Source organism: Rhinatrema bivittatum, chromosome 4 (genome assembly GCF_901001135.1).
Source record: "Rhinatrema bivittatum chromosome 4, aRhiBiv1.1, whole genome shotgun sequence".
Classification (NCBI taxonomy): domain Eukaryota; kingdom Metazoa; phylum Chordata; class Amphibia; order Gymnophiona; family Rhinatrematidae; genus Rhinatrema; species Rhinatrema bivittatum.
The window spans coordinates 15,701,796-15,721,411 of NC_042618.1; the positions used below are offsets into that span (position 1 = coordinate 15,701,796).

Below are 19,616 nucleotides of genomic sequence, written 5' to 3' on the forward strand. Positions count from 1 at the left end.
TACAACTCACCATACAAAGTAAAAATTTCAGTTTCTGATGTCAACTCGGTAACAGCATCACACCACAAACTCAGGGGGTAAATCAAACTTCACCAAATATCTTTACATATATTAAAAATAGAATTTATTACAAACTTTTACCTTTATAGAAGAAATCTTTACAAAAATATGAAAAAATCATACAATACATGCAGCATATATAAATATTACATATTCAATAGGTGCACACAATGAAATATATTTATTTTCAGAACACAATTTTAATTTGCCAACTCACTTAAATATTACACAATATATACCAATCATACCCTCACATACATATTCATACAGCTATAAAATAGGCCTAAATATAAAATCACCATAAACTAATCACACAATGCATATACCGGCATCTTCCTCAATGTCTTCATACTCATTGATGTCCCATGGTTCGACTACTCCACCCCGTAGGAGTCCTGATTTATAGCGTTCTATTCCACAGCAATGATATTCCTCTCGCTATTTATCTGTTCCACACCATAGGTGTCCCGACAAGGTTCCTTGTTTCACCGAGATTTGACATGGTGCGTGCATATGGATGGTGTTAACATCAGAAGATGGTTTGTCTATATAGTGGTATTAAAGGACGGTGTTCAACAGGTGCACATGGAACGCTGCATTAAGGATTAAATTGAGTACAGCATTGTGAGGTGTCAGCAGTTTGAAAACTGAAAGGAGCGGGCTTTTTCTGAAATTCAGTCGCTGGGTTAAGCGGGATAATCGTTGGGTATTTATTATTTATTTATTTAATTTATTTATTAGGCTTTTTTATACCGATGTTTGGAGCGAGCCATCACAAGGGTTTACAGACAATTTAAAATAGTACATAGCCGTATTCCCCTGAAGAAGCCCAATCGGGTGAAACAAGGGACCTTGTCGGGACACCTATGGTGCAGAACAGATAAATAGCGAGAGGAATATCGTTGCTGTGGAATAGAATGCTATAAATCAGGACTCCTACGGGGTGGAGGAGTTGAGCTACAGGACATCAAGGAGTATAAAGATATGAAGGCATTGAGGACGATGCCTTTATAGGCATTGTGGGGTAGATTTTAAAAGGCCTGCGCATGCATCCATGTGTGCATGGTTCCCGGCGCGCGCACATGGATGTGGCTATTTTATAACATGTACGTATTAGCGCGCACATATGCGCGCCAGATTTTAATGTCTGCGCGCACATGTGCGGGCAGGTGGCCTCCTTCGGGCATGGGGTGGGGTTGTAGATTTCAAAAGAATCGCGTGGCGAAGTGATCGGGCCTTTGCCCAGTTCCCTCCCAGTCTGTTCCAATAAAGGAGCGGATCGGGAGGGAACTTCCCTAACCCTATCCTTTCTCCCTCTTCCCCTCTCCTCCCCGACCCCTAAACCTACAGTAGCTATCTCCAATTTTTTTTGTTTTTATACTTACTGCTCCTATGGAGCAGAAGTAAACCCCGCATGCTGGCTGGTGCGCACATTCCCGGGACAATATCTAATGTTGCTGTCCTGGCCCGCCCCCCCCTGCTCCGCCCCTTTCTTCAGGCCCGGCATTTCTGCATGTATCAGGAATTATGCGCGTGGCCGGGCCCTTTCTAAAATGTGCTTGGTGCACACAGGGCCTGGCCACGCGCGTAACCCCCAGTATTTGCGAGCGCGGGCCTTTTAAAATCAACTTGTGTGTGATTGGTTTATGGTGATTTTATATTTAGGCCTATTTTATAGCTGTATGAATATGAATGTGAGGGTATGATTGGTATATAATGTGTGGATATTTGAATGAGTTGGCAAATTAAAATTGTATTCTTAAAATAAATATATTTCATTGTGTGCACCTATTGAATATGTAATATTTATATATGCTGTATGTATTGTATGATTTTTTCATAGTTTTGTAAAGATTTCTTCTATAAAGCAAAATTTTGTATTAAATTCGATTTTGAATATATGTGAAGATATTTGGTGAAATTTGATTTACACCTGTGTTTGTAAGGTGATTGTGTTTGTATTTACAGAGGGCAGAATATACTTTCTGTTTTTTTTACTTGATAGAGTAACTCAGTAACAGCAAAGCAAACACCTTCCACTGCAAGATACTTTATGAAGTAACATAAAACCCTGCAAAAAAGACATTCGGAACTTGTGTAGCAACCCTGCCATACTATAATAGTACTAACTCCCAGAATTCAAACAGCAACAACCCTACCTAGGGAAAAGACAGCAAACATTACACTGGGTCTGTGTTGCGACCGTCGGTCGGCGACAGCTTTGCCCCGCCTACCTCACTCTTCTTGTGGCTCCTCCCACTCACCTTGGACTACTGGCTGCCGCGGCGTCTGTCTGCCGACCTCTCCAGCGTCCCCGGACCGGCTTTGGTGCTGCCTCCCGCCATGCTCCTCCAAGGTACCATAGGGCATGCGCGCGCATGCCGCCCTCATCTTTATTTCCTTGTTGGCGCGAACCTCAGGGGCGTCCCCCTGAGATGATGTCACGCTGCCCGGATATTTAAGCCTACTTCTTTTGCTAGCTAATCGAGTTAGCAATCCGAAATACTACAGATGGGATTCGCTCTCCATACTGAAGCTGCTCTGCCACTCCAGCGTTTTCTGGAACTCTTATTGCTAATGGGGTACCCACTCCTCGGGGGCCTCTTCTGCTTCTTTCAAATGCTATCAGGAAACTGGTACTCGCTCCTCGAGGGCCCATGTTCCCTGAGTCGCTGCCTGCATCTAAAACCCTTTCTACTTGGAAGACTTCACTAACAGTTTCCATCTGTGAGTACAACTACCATCTATTCCACAGTACTGCTTCCCTGGAACCAGATACTCGCTCCTCGAGGGCCTGCCCTCTGTCCCGGTGCCAGACCTCTCGTCTAATGGAACCGCTGTGTGAGTACAATACCACTGAGTCTCTCTACTCTAAGGGATCAGGTACTCGCTTCCTCGAGGGCCTGCTCTCCCTGTCTCAGAACTTCTCCTATTCTACCTGGGACTCTGTATATTTTTCACTGTGTACTCATAACTCTCAGTCTCTTTCCACTGCAGCACAGCTAAGCAGAGGATCCGCTGTTCCAGCGTCCTGTGGGATACTCGCCCAGCCGGGCTCAACATCTACTACTCACTACTGCCACCTCTGGTGGTTTCCAAAACTGTTTAAATAAAGATTCAAATCTGTGTTTGTGTGTTCAGAGTCTAGCCTGACAACGTGGTCCCTCACAGGACTGCCCCCCATGGGCATGGTCAGCTGCCACAGTGTCCAAGGATCCACCCAAACATCAATAACCATAACAGTCTGGAACAACAATACATCTCCTATGTGGAAAATACAAGAAGTTGTACTGCAACAGATCCTTACAGAAGCCACACACTACAGACATACAGACAGACATACATACAGACAGACCCTCACCAAAGTGACCATAAAGTATAAATAGAAATATGCAGACAAACTAAACTGGAAACCACAACAAGCCAGATTCTGTATGTAGTGCAACAATGGAAAAACAGAAATGTCACATAGTAACAAAGTAATGATAGTAGAAAAAGACCAAACGATCCATCTAGTCTGCCCAGCAAACTTCTTTTGGTAGTAACTGCCACTCCATGCAGGTTACCACCAAGCCTTATGTTAATGGTAGTAATATTAGCAATCAAAACCAAGCAACTGTCAAACTCATAACAAAATTACTGTTAGCAACATTTTTATAAGGTGAGTAGCCTTTATGATGATTCAATGCTGTTGAATGTGGTTTGCTTTTGAAGTTGGCAGTAGAAACAGTCCAGTGCTTTTTTCTTCATGTCTGCGTGTCAGTTACCTGGAACTTAAAAGTCAGGGCCCAGCACTGGCTGTTATCTTTTTTTTTTTGTTATTTCAAGCTTTATTAGATCCTTAGAAAACGATGTACAAAACAAAGAGAGCAGCTCATACAGAAGCATAAAACATCAGAACAAGAAATACTCCTCAAAAGCAAGGAATGCAAAAGAATACATAGCATAACATCTCCACTTCAACATTCAGTGGAGGTGCTCTAACGTAGCAAACACAAAGCCCTAGCTTACAATTGTATTCTAACCAAATGTGATACAGATTCTCACCGGATCACTGATTAACCCATAAATCTCTAAAATCCAATTAGAAAGACATATGAACAATAAGAGACCAACCCCCCTCCCCATTTCCTACCCCAACTCAACACTTCACCACAATGCACCAGAAAAATACATCCATCCCAAGAGAAAATCATAGCAGGTACTATCCCAGGGAGATGCTATTCATGCGTAAGCCAATCCCGGTATGGTCGCCAAATATGGATAAACTTCCCATAAGTTTTATGGCGTCGAGCTGTTAGATCCGCCAGCATATAGATTTTATGCATCTTAGTATACACACCTCCCATAGTAGGCGGAGCACTATCCTTCCATGTCTGGGCTATATGAAGGCGAGCTGCCGTAAGGATAAAGGCAACCAACCGGTTACCCTGCGACCGCACCAGTGGTAAAGTTTGACCCAGTAACGCTTGACCTGGAGTGAGTGTGACACGCATCTTAAAAAGAATACCAAGCCATCCCTCCAGTCCCCTCCAGAGTCCCCGAATTCTCTGACAACCCCACCACATATGAAAATAGTCCCCCTTTTGTGCACATCCCCTCCAGCAGAGATCCGATACAGTCGCTTTAACCCGATATAAATGTACCGGGCTATAATGCCAACGATAAAGCAATTTATAGGCATTTTCAATCATAGAAACAGCAATCAAGCCCCTCCCCAGTTGACCAAAAATGGTTTCCCATTCCTTTTGGGTTAAGGGGCACTGAAGATCCTTTTCCCAACCCTGCATCTGACTAGTTCGGCTAAATGGAACCGATCCCAATAGCGAGTATACTTGTGATAGTAATTTGATTCCCTGATCAGCTTTCAGACACAGTTCCTCAAAAGCCGATTTACCACGCCCGAGTGAGTTCCCTATGGAGTGGGTATGAGCGAAATGCCTCAATTGCATATATGCCAGCACATCCACTCCAGAGAGATGAAACTGCTCCTGTAGCTCTGGGAACGGGATTAAACCCGCCCCCCGCCACAAAACGCCCCACCGAGCTATGCCCAACCGTTTCCACTGTTGGAACGCCGGATTGGTGTACCCCGCAGGGAATTTCTTATTGGCGAAAAGGTAAGTGCTCCAAAAATACTCACAAGGACCCACCAACAAGTGCCGTTTACCATGCCAAAGTTTCAAAATATGGAGCATAGATGGTGGTAAAAGGCCCTCCACCACATTGCCCCACGTGTGTTTAGGCTGCCAGATGTAACTGGTAAGGGGAACCAATCCCACCAACTGCTGACTGAAAGCCACCCAGATTTTAACATCACGTTCTCTGTGCCACTCCACCAGCGATTTAAACTTGGCCGCCATGTAGTAGCGATCTAGGTTAGGTACCCCCAACCCACCTTGATTCCTGAACTGATAAAGGGTGGTGCGTGCCACTCGTGGTCTCCCCCGACCCCAGATATAGGTCATAAGCTGTTTTTGCCATTTAGCCAACACTCCCTTGGGCACAGGGACCGACAAAGCTTGAAATAAATATAATAACTTGGGCAGAACCATCATTTTTACAGCAGCAATCCTGCCCATCCAGGAAATCCGGTATCGGTTCCATTCCTCCAAGTCAAGGAGAATTTTAGACCATAAAGCATCGTAATTAAGGCTAAACAGGTCATTACCGGCACTGATATAAATACCTAAATACTTGAGATGACCGCGGGCCCATCTAAATTTAAAGCTAGTGCGGAGCTGAGCAGCCATATTGGGAGGCAGATTGATATCAAGAATCTCTGATTTCTCAAGATTTATACGAAATCCAGAGACCTCGCTAAAGCGGTCCATCTCATCTAAAAGATTGGGAAGAGAGGCCAAGGGCTCTGTTAACGTGAGCATGATATCATCTGCAAATAGAGAGACTTTTGAAATAAACTGGCCCACCGTCACCCCCTGTATAGCCGTATTCTGCCGGATGTGAATAGCCAAAGGCTCAAGGAAGAGAGCAAATAAGAGGGATGAAAGAGGGCAGCCCTGTCGGGTGCCCCGGGACACCAGGAACACTTCCGAATATCCCCCATTAACTTTGACACATGCACATGGAGTACTATACAACTGCTGCAGCCACCGTGTAAACTGGGACCCAAATTTCATTTTCCGTAGCAGAGCAAAAAGATTCGGCCAGTGCACCAAGTCAAACGCCTTTTCAGCATCGATAGAAAGCGCCAGTGCTGGTATGGCCTCCTTTTTAACCCACCACATGAGGTCTAATATTTTCTGAATATTATCACTCGCCTGCCTCCCCGGAATAAAGCCAGCTTGGTCCACATGAACCAGGGAGGCAATAAAGCCCCTCAATCGGTTAGCCAAAATTTTGGCCAGGATCTTAAGGTCGACATTGATCAGCGAAATGGGCCTGTACGAGCCACACAGCGCCGGATCACGACCCGGTTTAGCAAGTACCGTAATTCCCGCCATGTTAGCCATTGAAGATAAAGGAGCCCCTTCCCTCAAGGCCTTATAATAGCGAGCCAGTACCGGCGCTAACTCTGAGGCAAATACCTGATAGAATCTACTGGTATACCCATCCAACCCCGGTGACTTGCCGGGTTTCAGGGCCTTTATGGTAGCTAAAATTTCCAGCTCCGATATATCTTTATCTAAAATAAATTGTTGTGCCGGGGTAAGTTCTGGTACAGGCAACGCATCCAAATAGCTGGTAATCATAGTGTCATCAATAGTGATATCAGGAGAGTATAGAGCTGCATAAAATTGCTGAAAACATCGTCTAATGGATGCATTGTCCTGCACCATCTCTCCCCCCGGTTGTTTCACCTTCAAAATAATAGATTGTGCCTGTCGTTTCTTAAGCGCATGAGCTAACAGCTTCCCCGCCCTATTGCCCCCTTCAAAATATCGTTGCCGCATTAAATCCAAATGATGGGCAATGGAATCCATGTCTAAAGACTCTATTTGCCGTTTTATAGCGGCAAGCTGAGCGTATGGGATCTGAGAGGAACCCCTCTGTTTATGTGCCTGTTCCAGGTCTCTAAGCTGCGCTAATAATTGTGTTCTAGCCTGCTCCCTCTGCCGCTTTAAACACGCCGCCCTAGATATGAATTTGCCCCGCAACACTGCTTTTAAACAGTCCCATACGGTCGTACCCTGTACATCATCCGTATCAGTGATGTCCAAGTAATCCCGAATTGCCTCCTGTATCTGGGCAACGAACTGATCATCCTTTAATAGGGAATCATTCATTCTCCAATACTTACGCCCTGCATCCTCCCCACATACCCGAACAGTTATCCATATGGGCGCATGATCGGACCATAGGATAGGCTCGATGTCCACTGTTACCACCCTAGACATCAACCCCCTACTACAGAAAAACATATCCAACCGAGAGTAACAGTCATGTGGGCTGGAGTAGAAGGTATAGTTACGCCCCATCGGACAGCGAGCCCTCCATACATCCACCAAAGCTTGTGCAGCAACCAATGACTTCAGAGCCCGTCTAGCTACCTTGAAATCAGCTGTTCGGTTATTGGAAGTGTCAAGACGCGGGTTGCAAGTTAGATTAAAGTCCCCGCCCAGGACTACCTGGCCCTCAGTATGATTCCCTAGCAAGGTATGGAAAGATCGATAAAAAAGATCCTTCTGTCCTTGCGGACCATATAGGGAAACCAAAGTAAACACCTCCTGTCCAATAGCAATTTTTACCAGAATATATCGGCCCGCAGGATCAGCCAGTATCCCACGGAGGTCAAATTGGAGATCCTTATGAAGCAGAATGCCCACCCCAGCATACTTATTAGGATGCCCAGCTGCCGCCCAGAATTGATGTGGGTATTTAGCCGACCTCATTAACCCCTGATGTTTACTACGCAAATGGGTCTCCTGCAGGTAGACCACATCCACCCTCATCCGCCCAATTTCCTTAAATAATAGGCTTCGTTTGCGAGGGGTGTTAAGCCCCTTTACATTCATGGAAACAAACTTCAAGGGCGCCATGATCTATAATGTATACCGGCACCTACTGTGGCACCATCTACCTCCCTTCCCTCCCCGAGATAGCAGCGAGCCAGAACAGGACGCCCCTCTGCAAAACAAAAAAATACTAAACCAGTAGCAAGCAGGCATACCCATTGAGGCCACCAATCCCTGAAATGACGTATGTCAAGTGTTAGAGTAGGAAATCTATTCTCCTGCCCCCCTCCCCCACCCATTTGGATTCCCATCTCCTGGGATAACACTCCCCTATCCCAGATATGAAAAAGAGGAGAAAGTTTAGTCACCCTCCAAGTCTCACCCCACCAACCCCTCAGAATTAAAGAACAGATAACGCAAAACCCTAATGTTAAGAACTGTAAACTGCAAACAGTGCAGTCCCCTAGAAACGCCACACGCTACTTGAGTCCCCTATTTGATCAAGTCAATGATGCTTTCATAGGAGGTTTCCAACTGTTACCCACACACAGTCACCCATATCACACTTCACAGGGCGATTCATGCTGGTTCCTCGCTCAGATCCTCCTGCGCTGTGTTCCGCTGCAGTCGTTTTCAGCCCTTTTGGGCCCTTTGCCACCGGGGCAGTAAAGCCGGAGCTGCCGTAAGCGCCTTATTCTGCTGCTGGTCCTCGGGAGGAATTTCAACAGTAATGCCATGGTCCTTCAGCACGGCAGCCGCTTCCGCCACTGATATAGCTCGATGGGTCACTCCTTGCAGTTGAAAAGAAAGTCTGCCAGGATAAAGCCAGCGGTAGCGAACATTGGCCGCAATAAACTTCGTCATGACACAGCGAAAGGCCTGCCGCCTCTTCAACGTCGCGGCAGCCAGATCTGCATAAATGCCAATATCGTGGCCCTCCCAGGCCCATACCCTCTGCTTATGAGCAATATTAAAAATCTGCTCCTTCTGAACATAGGAGTGGAAACAGACCACTATGTCGCGACTTCTGTTTGCAACTTTAGGACCCAGGGTCCTGTGGGCTCGTTCCAGCCGGACTGCAGGCCTCGTGCCCTCCTCCGGGGCGTCCCCCATATCTAGAAAAAAGCGGGCAATGCGTTCCACCGTGGCATGACAATCTGAATACTCTTCTGACTCTGGCACGCCGCGAATGCGGAGATTTGCCCGTCGGCTGCGATTTTCCAGGTCCTCTATTTTATCTGAGAGAACCCGAGTATATTCATGCAATTGTTCATGATCTCGCCGCAAACCATGCCAGCTCTCCCCCTGCGTATCCAAGCGCACTTCAGCCTCATAAAGCCGCCGGGTGTTCTCTGCTAGCTCCTCTTTAAAATCAGACAGTATTGAGGCGATTTCGGTTTTATAATTTTTTAAGTCCTGCCGGAGCTCACAGAACCAATTCCGCATTTCGGCTCTAGTGGGGCACTCGCTATCATTTTCACCTGATTCGGAAAGATTTTCATCCGCTTCCATGAGGGCCGCCTCCGCCGCCATTTTAGAGCGCGCTTTCTCCGTGCTGTCTCCCCCCTTTTGATAAGAATACCGCTTCAAATCCGTAATTTTCCGTTTCGCCAACATCAGCCCCGACCTCCCTTCAGGTTCCGATAGCTGGGAGCAGGGTTTGCACTGCTTTTTAGGGCCGGTGGGTACGGAGCTCGCAAGCTAAGCTCCGTGCATGAGGAGTGACGTCACTTCCTCCTCCACTGGCTGTTATCTGAATTCAATTTCCGCCCCCCCCCATCTCCGTTGAAGCAGAGAGCGATGCTGCAGTTGCATCAAAATCATGGAAGTGAATTGGTTAAGGGTAGTAATCCCATGCCTTCTGTTAGGGGTAGTAGCTGCTGTATCATGCAGGTTCCACCCATGCACCCTTTTCTTCATTTCCATTCTCCAGCCTTTAGAGATCCACGGTGTTTATCCCATGCCCCTTTGAATTCTTTCACTGTTTTCATCTTCACCACCTCCGGAAGGGCATTCCAGGCATCCACCACCCTCTCAATGAAGCAATATTTCCTGATGTTGGTTCTGAATTGTCCTCCCTGGAGTTTCATTTTGTAACCCCTGGTTCTACTGTTTTTTTTTCTATGGAAAAGGTTTGATGATTGCGCATCATTAAAACCTTTCAGGTATCTGAAGGTCTGTATCATATCTCCCCTGCACCTCCTCTCCTCCAGGGTATGTGTACATATTTAGATCCTTCAGCCTCTCCTCATAATTCTTCTGATACAGACCCCACATCAGTTTGGTTGCCCATCTCTGTAGGGAGATATCCCATGTTTTACCACTGAAAGCACCAAATATGAATCATAATAGTCAAAGAAGGTGGAAGACAGATACTGACAGGCCCCAAAAACACTGTCACAGCTCAAGGAAAGAAGCTTTGGCCAGATGAAGTTTAAAACAGAACTGAAGGATAATTTATTATGATTTGCCCGTTTGTAAGTTCCTGTGTAAATAAAAAGAAGACAGAGGGATAATGCAGCAGCTAAGCTCCTAAGCTGAAGTCACGAACCGGCCAAGGCAGGTCCAGAGGTCAGAGAGACCCTCCCACCCTTTGAAGAAGGGGGGGGGGGCAGTCTGAGATGGAGAAAACGCTGAATCTGGCACACAGCTTGGCATACAGACGTGGCAACACTCCCCCCAAAGAAATGGGGAGAGGGAAATGCAGCAAAGGGGTAATGCAGCAAGGGGGAAATGCAGCAAGGAACCCCCCCCCCCACTGAAGAAATGGATAAGGGGGAAAAGACTTGCAATGCGGCAAAGACCCTCCACCCACCACATGATTATGCATAAACTTATGCATACTTATCAGCTGAAAAGTATAAGACAATGGGCAAATAAAGAAAAGGGAATGAATGAGGGGGAGTGATTCCGAAGCAGCCCAGTGCCCCCTGCTATTGAGGAGGGATAGGACTAGGGGGCCGATGCAATACAGTGCACTCAGCCGAGTGCACTGTTAACCTGCAGACAGACGCAGGTAGAATAGGCGCTAATCAATCCCCTAATGCAATAAGGGGATTAGCGCATATTCAACGCGCGTCCAATGCGGAGTGAATCTAATAGCGCTCATCACATGCAAATGCATGTGAATGAGGCTATTAGGCATTCATTCCCTATGCAAAAAAAAAATGTGCGTCTCGGACGCACATTTAACTGTCATCTATTAAGGCCTGCCTGGAGCAGGCGTTAATAGCTGAGCGCATCTAAAGCAAGTACAGAAAAGCAGAAAAAAATGCTTTTCTGTACTGTCTCCTACTTAATATCGTTGTGATATTAAGTTGGATGAAAACATAAAGAAACAAAAAAAGTTTTTTAAAAAAGTAGACAGTCGGGTTCAGGAAACAGATGCTCGACTGACAAGCGTTTGCTTCCTGAACCCTCAATGTCGGTTTTCCTTACTGGTGGACAGTCATCACGAAAACCGACGCCATGTTTATCGGCGTTGGTTTTGCTTACCGGCAGACGAAAGAGTTGCGAAAACCGATCGGGTTCTCGTTAGCGCAACCCTAGCGTCTCCTTGCTAATGCGACCCCTAATTTAAATATTGCATGGCACCCCCTTTGGGGGTACCTGGGGTGCATTAAGAAAGCGGGCGATGACTGTTCAGCGCCCGCTTTCTATGCAAATTTATTGCATCGGCCCCTAGGTGTGACCAGGAGACTGAAGAGAGGAGGTGCCCTGCTTAGGGTCAGACAGTGACACGGAGTCTGAGGCAGTGAAGAGCGGAGAGCAGCCCAGTAGCTCTGCCAGTAGCAGACCCGGAAGCAAGTCTTCTCCCCTGCCCACATTCTCCAGACCTCCAGCCAGAGCTGATTTAGAGGTGAAAAGAGGGCTATCGCCTGAAGCTGGGACCAGAGGTAAGTAAGTTAGCCATAAGTATTAATATACAGGGTGGCCCATGGAAAAGTAGCCCGCCTCCAGTACCAGTGCATTGGAGGCAGGCTACTTTTCATGGGCCACCCTGTATTAAGCAGGCTAAGGTTTATGGCATGTTTGTAACCACCCAAGACACAGAACTTTCATAGAATAAATTGGTGCTTAGTGGCCAGGATGTTAGAGACAGGAATTGTTGCTGTCTTCTAAATGCTATATCCTGCCAAATCTGATAAATAAAAGTCTATTTCTGAGGAGAACACGTTGTCTTTTCCTGAACTTAGGATCGTGAAGTTAAGTGAGAGGTGAACTGGAAGTGTCCTGTAGCTGACAGGTCCCTGCAACCCTAAACTTACTTACAATCCTGACTTTAATGTTTTTGAGATATGGGCACCAGTATTGCATGCAGTACTCCAGGTGAGGCCTCACCAAGGACCTGTACAAGGGCATTATCGCCTCCTTTTTCTTCACTGTCTTCAGATTGCCAGACACTGTTACTCCAAGGTTCCTCTCCCAGTCCCTGCACATTAGTCTTTCACTCCCCATCACATACAGTTCTTTTGTATAACTGCTCCTCAGATGCATGATTCTGCACTTCTTGGCATTGAAACTGCCATGACTCATAAAACATCAAACAATAAAATCAAGAAATATAAAACATCAATCATAATGGTAAAGCCATACTCATAAAAAGAATAAATATTTCAAAACAGCTAGCACATTAAACATCACACAATAATGAATACAAATAAGGATAAAAGAAAACCCTCTCTCCATACATGGGAACTTTTGATTTCCAGATGCCCTGATATTCTAATGGATTAGTTGGGGAGTGGGGTGGGGATGGGGGATGAATATAGCAAGGAGCTAGCAGTCAATGAAGCAGAGAAGGGTAAAAAACAGGTGACCATGAATGGGTTTGCTGACTTGAAAGTAGCAGCCATAACCCCAGTAGAGAGGATTCCTGACGTGAAGGAAGAATGTCATCCAGCTGAACAGCTACAGTTAGGTAGAACAAATGAAGGAATAGGAGAGAGTGGCCAAAATTATCTTCACTGTTGCCCTATGCAAAAATTCAGTTCTGCCTGAGTATTATGGCTCTTACTCCTTCATGGAGTGGACAGCCTTGAGGGAGTCATCATTAGAGGCTGTGACTCAAGCCACGTTAAAAATACATGAGCTGTCTTTAAATGAATGCTGGCACCAAGTGCCTGGATTACAACTTGCTCAAGTTGCTGAGGATTTTGTCTCCAGGAGGTTATCCCTTGGAGTAAGTAAGGGCATGGGAAAGGCAGGAAGACGTTACGGTGACTGCAACTGAATACTCTTAAGAGGGTCCAGCGCCCACAGCGCCTTCCATTTTAAGAGGAGACCTATTGGGCGACCTAGGGTCAAGTTTGTGGCCCAACCCAATAGACAGAGACCTCCCAGGATTAATAAAAGGCAAAAGAATTTCCAGATGCAACCTGGTATAAGAGGTATAGAAGATTTTACCCGATTATGCTGGCCCATCTGGTGATTCAGGAGGTGGGAGACTGGTTGAAAAGGCATTCCCCAGCCTTGGCTAGTGTGGAAGGTGGTTCCCCACTGCCGATTTGCCCCCATTCAGATTGTGATGACTCTCAAGCAGACAAGTACTGAAGTAAACATTGATTTAGTTTTTAAGGAGCCATCAGAGGAAGGAAAATGTATTAAGTGACTTGCAGGCATGCAGCTTCAGGTGATTTGGACCAGAAACCAGACCCAGATCACTATGACTGAATATTGTCAGCAAGGAGTTATTTTAGCATCTGCTTTGCTGAGCCCACTTGATTGAGGCGTATAATGGCTTAATATTTATTGTCTTGTTTAAGACCTTGAGGACTACATGCTTTGTGGGACCTGATAGAAAAAAAAATCTGAGTGATGCCAGCCACCTCATTTGGGCTCATGCCTGTAAAATCTATGGTCTGTCTTTCCTTTTCAGGTTTTATTGAATCATCAAGATCTTTGTGAAGGCTCTTCAGGACTAAATCTGCCTCAGGTGCTAGATCTGAACGGAGCCTAAAGCCTAGTCTCTAGAGATTTCGTGATCAGAAACAATGAAGGGATTCAATTTTCATCTTCCTAATGTGAAAGTAACAAATGTTACCGGTTGTAGTTATTTTATGAGAAAAGTTAAGTGATTGTAAACATTATGGTTATTTGTTGCAACTCCAGAGATGCCAAGATTCAAATGTTAAATGATTGTGATAAACCACAAGAGACTGGTGCTTAGCTCATAAACAGGTACTCTCTCATTTTATGTGCCCCAAAAGGGGGTTACATTCAGGATAGGTTGATCCAGTCTTGGTTTTACCTCATGATATATATATAAACTTGTAGCTCTGCTTATCTTCAATAAATCAAAACTACAAGAATATGCATGCCATGAGGAGAAACCAGGACTGGATCAATCTGTCCTAAAAAAAAAAAACGTCACTTGACAACCCTAGGACTAACCTAGGTTATACAGTGTGACTGCAAGGCACCAGCACAGACCATTAAACACATAGAGGAGGACTCCGGAACCAGACGGTTAGAGTAAGAACTAAACTACCTTACTACTATCCAAGATGAAGCAGCAAAACAATGGCTGGCTGATACTCCCATCGACCTTTTCTTCTCTTTTTCATACCATCTAGGATTTTCTTTACTTGACAGTCATCTAATCTAAATAGCGGCTTCTCGTTTAAGTGCCCCTCTGGCAAACCTTCATAAAAATATGAACTTCGAATTTCTGCATTCATTTGTTCCATGACTTTCATACCTGCTCTCTTAGGGCCAGATTCATTAAGACTTTTCTCCCATTTTGTGTCTATGGGAAAACCCCTTAGGGCCAGATATTCGTACCTACACGCGGGCGTAGATTTGTGCGCGCAACCCGGCCTAAATCCCCCCCTACCTTAATTTTTTTATTTACGCCTGCCTCTGGGCAGGTGTAGGTTGCACGCGCCGGCCAACTGCCGGCACGCGTGGAGAGGCCTCTGGCCATGCCCCCGGACCGCCCCGCCCATGCCCCGCCCACGCCCCACCCATTTTTTCAAGCACCGGGACTTGCACGTGTCCCAGGGCTTGCACGCGTCACCAGGCCTATGCAAAAAAAGTTTGGCGCGCACAGGAGCGGGTTTGGGGGTTACGTGCGTAACCCTTTTAAAATCTGCCCATGTGTGAATCAGATACTTAGATGGTTAAATGACTTTTTTTTTTTTAACCTGGTGAAAATGGAATGCAAAGCTCAGAAATGTTTTTGGTGGATCTAATATAATAAATTAGTTGGCACTATTGAATAATTAGATAGATAGGGGTTAAAAAAAATCAGAAGACAAGGTGTGCAGAAAAGACATAATGCTTCCTTTAAAGTAATTCAGGATTTTAGCCTGTAAACTAGCTAACAGTATACATATCAAATTAATGGCATTCTTTTGTTGTAGTTTTAAAAAAATGTTATACTTTCAATAAAGGCACATTTTCTAGGGTCAAGGATTACTATTAAGTGAAAACCAGTATGGATTCCCAATATACCAGCTCTATATAGTGATCTTTTATTGGCCATGCAAGTATTAACACAACTTTTTTTTAGTTGACAGGAAGATAACTTTCAATCAGCTGCACGTGCCCCCATATATGGGTGTATATTGGCGCACAAAAATCTACCTCGTATTTTATAACCCATAAGTATTAGATATATGCTGGTTATAAAATATGTGCAAATTGTGTGCGCGTGCAATGAAAACTGTGCAAATACATATTGAGACTTATCCATCTATTTTACTTATCCGGATAAGTAGTAGCGCTTTTAAGTCTTATCCGGGTAAGCAGCAGTAAAGCCCCCTGGTAGCCAAGCCCCATCCTCTTGGTACCCAAAACCTTGCCTCCCACCCTCTTCGACCTCCTTAACTCCCTACTGGTCCCCTCGGATCCCTATCAGTAACTTGCAGTCCCTGGTGGTTCAGCGGTGTGCCGGAGCGCCCCCTAGAGGCTCAATTTCCAAAATGGCACCCACCTGCCTCAGATGCACCTTTGCCCTTATCATGTGGTAGGGCAGGGCCATGGTGATAGGAGCCAGTCTTTATCATGTGATAGGGCAGGGCCATGGTGATAGGAGCCAGTCTTTATCATGTGATAGGGCAGGGCCATGGTGATAGGAGCCAGTCTTTATCATGTGATAGGGCAGGGCCATGGTGATAGGAGCCAGTCTTTATCATGTGATAGGGCAGGGCCATGGTGATAGGAGCCAGTCTTTATCATGTGATAGGGCAGGGCCATGGTGATAGGAGCCAGTCTTTATCATGTGATAGGGCAGGGCCATGGTGATAGGAGCCAGTCTTTATCATGTGATAGGGCAGGGCCATGGAGATAGGAGCCAGTCTTTATCATGTGATAGGGCAGGACCATGGTGATAGGAGCCAGTCTTTATCATGTGATAGGGCAGGGCCATGGTGATAGGAGCCAGTCTTTATCATGTGATAGGGCAGGGCCATGGTGATAGGAGCCAGTCTTTATCATGTGATAGGGCAGGGCCATGGTGATAGGAGCCAGTCTTTATCATGTGATAGGGCAGGGCCATGGTGATAGGAGCCAGTCTTTATCATGTGATAGGGCAGGACCATGGTGATAGGATCCAGTCTTTATCATGTGATAGGGCAGGACCATGGTGATAGGAGCCAGTCTTTATCATGTGATAGGGCAGGACCATGGAGATAGGAGCCAGTCTTTATCATGTGATAGGGCAGGGCCATGGTGATAGGAGCCAGTCTTTATCATGTGATAGGGCAGGGCCATGGTGATAGGAGCCAGTCTTTATCATGTGATAGGGCAGGACCATGGTGATAGGAGCCAGTCTTTATCATGTGATAGGGTGGGGGGCAGAGGCTGGCACTGGGACTTTTTAAATATTTTACAACCTTTTGCTGCTTCGGGGTGCGGCAGAGGGAGTGGGTGTCTCATTAGACAACCACAGATTTGGACACAGTGACTGTGGAGAGAGAATTTAGGGGCTACATGGGCTCCTTTAAAAAGATAATGGTCCAGGGATGTGGGAGGTCACCATTGCATAGCGCCATGCTGCAGCGATATTTTTCACTGTGGTATTTTTCCACAGGGATTTACTAATCTGCAGTACTCAGTGACTCCAGCTAGTAAATCTTCCACCTAGGACAGAGAAATACCTTCCGCATCTGAAATTTAAATCACCTCCATCTTGGATTTGGTAAAGTGAGTGACCAAGCCAACAACGGTGGATATTTTATGCAAATCAGTTAAACAATTCCATAAATGCTATAGTAATTGAGAGCCGCCAGTTAAAACGATACATTGCTTTTAAGTGATGTATATCTAGCTCCGATGGCTGCACCAGCATTCTTAAGAGGACTATAAACATTTGCAGATTGTAGCTGATGATGACACTTGGCAGGTCTGGTCATTTTTCTGTTTGATATTCAATCCTCCTCCACCCACTTTCTCTCTAGACATTTAACCCAAACTGGTTCATTAGTTTTTAAGTTCCAGAAGCACGTAAAAACTGTATTTTAATAATCTCTTATGTACTGCGGCACTCACATTGCTCAAAAGCTACTTTTCCCTCCCTCTCAAAATCCTGTCTGTCATTATTAGTCATGATATCATCTCACTGTTTCCCTTACCTGACATGTCTGCTGATTCTCCTGCAACAGAAAAGCGGCAAAAGAGAATTAGACCAACGCTTAGGGGAGCACAAATCAACTGAAATCATTATGGGGATTATCCATCATGACTTGGTGGCCAGGATAGAATTTGCAAGGGAAATCTTTTTTTTTATAATGGATTTCTCTTGCCTTTCATATAGCATTAAACTGGTAAAAAATATGCTTTGAATATTGGCTGTTGTTATCCAAAACAATAGTTTATGTTCCGTTCTTTTGAGTAGGTAAAACATGAAAAATGTAATTTGGACATAGTTTCACATGTTCTTTTTGCCAAACTCTCGATCAAATTCAAACTTTAAAAAATACCAGTTCACAAGGAATTAATCCATAGAGTGGAATAGATTAAAGCTTTGTGAAGTTGTAAAAGGCTGAAACATTATATCTAAAAGTGATGCAAGGCTAAGATATCTATCTAGTTGTGGCTATTCATGCACCTTCATTCTTGTCTGAGTCACCTCATTATGATGCTATGATTAGAACATAAGATTTGCCATACTGAGTCAGATGAAAGGTCCATCAAGCCCAGTATCCTGTTTCCAACATTGGCCAATCCAGGTCACAAGTATCTGGCAGGATCTCAAAAGGTTGATAGATTCCATGCTGCTTATCCCAGGGATAAGCGGTGAATTTCCCTAAGTCCATTTTAATAATGGTTTATGGACTTTTCATCCAGGAACTTGTCCAAACCTTTTTTAAACTCAGCTACACTAACACCTTTTACCACATCCTCTGGCAAAGAATTCCAGAGCTTAATTATGTGTTGCGTAAAAAAATATTTTTTTCTAATGATTCTAAATGTATTACCTAGTAATTTCATTGCAAATCCTCATTTGTACTTTTTGAAAGAGTGAACCAATTCACATTTTCCCATTTTACTCCACTCGTTATTTTATAGACTTCTATCTTATCTCCCGTCAGCCATCTCTTCTCCAAGCTCAACAGCCCTAATCTCTTTAGCCTTTCCTCATAGGGGAATCGTCCATCCCCTTTATCATTTTGTTACCCTTCTCTGAACATTTTCTAATTATGCTATATTTGTTTTGCAATGCGGTAACCAGAATTGCACACAATACTCAAGATGAGGTCGCACCACAGAGCGATACAGAGGCATTATGATATTCTCTGTTTTATTCTCCATTCCTTTCCTAATAATCCCTAGCATTCTATTTGCTTTCTTGGCCACTGCTGCACACTGAGCAGAGAATTTTAACATATTATCCATGATGACGTCTAGATCCTTTCCCTGGGTGGTAACTTGCATTATGTAGTTATAAATTGAGTTGCTCTTCCCTATATGCATCATTTTGCACTTGTCCACATTACATGTCATCTGCCATTTGGATGCCCAATCTCCCAGTCTCACAAGATCCTCTTGCAATTTCTCACAATCCTCTTGTGATTTAACTTTGAATTATTTTATATTATCAATAAATGTGATCACTTACTCACTGCTCTCATTTCTAGGTCATTTATAAGCATGTTAAAAAGCAATGGTTCCAATACAGATCCCTGCGGCACTCCACTCCATTTAGAAAATTGACCATTTAGCCCTACTTTCTGTTTTCTATCTTTTAGCCAGTTTTCAATCCACAGCAAAACATTGCCTCCTATCCCATGACTTTTTAATTTCCTCAAGAGTCTCTCATAAGGTACTTTGTCAAACACTTTCTGAAAATCCAGATACACTATATCAACTGGCTCACCTTTATCCATATGTTTAGTCACACCTTCAAAAAAATGAATCAAACTGGTGAGACAAGACTTCCCTTGGCTAAATCCATGTTGACTTTATCCCATGAAACTATACCTATCTATACATTTAGTAATTTTGTTCTTTATAATAGTTCAAACCATTTTGCCTGGCATTGATGTCAGGCTCACCACTATATAGTTTCCTGGATCACCATTGGAACTTTTTTTAAAAATTATGTTGGCCACTCTCCAATCTTCAGATACCATAGCTGATTCTAATGATAGTTTACAAATTACTAATATTAATTACTTTCATTTTTCAGTTCTTTCA

The 19,616-nt window shown here is 44.6% G+C and overlaps 1 protein-coding gene across 2 annotated transcripts in view; it reads right to left on the reverse strand.

Annotated features, from left to right (window-relative positions):
- EML5 (EMAP like 5) overlaps positions 1 to 19,616 on the reverse strand; it is a 378,431-nt gene that overhangs the window by 37,117 nt on the left and 321,698 nt on the right. For both annotated transcript variants that reach the window (XM_029597756.1, XM_029597755.1), the window contains one exon: positions 17,552 to 17,572. In XM_029597756.1, the coding sequence (XP_029453616.1) occupies positions 17,552 to 17,572 (21 nt within the window). The remainder of the gene's footprint in view (positions 1 to 17,551; positions 17,573 to 19,616) is intronic.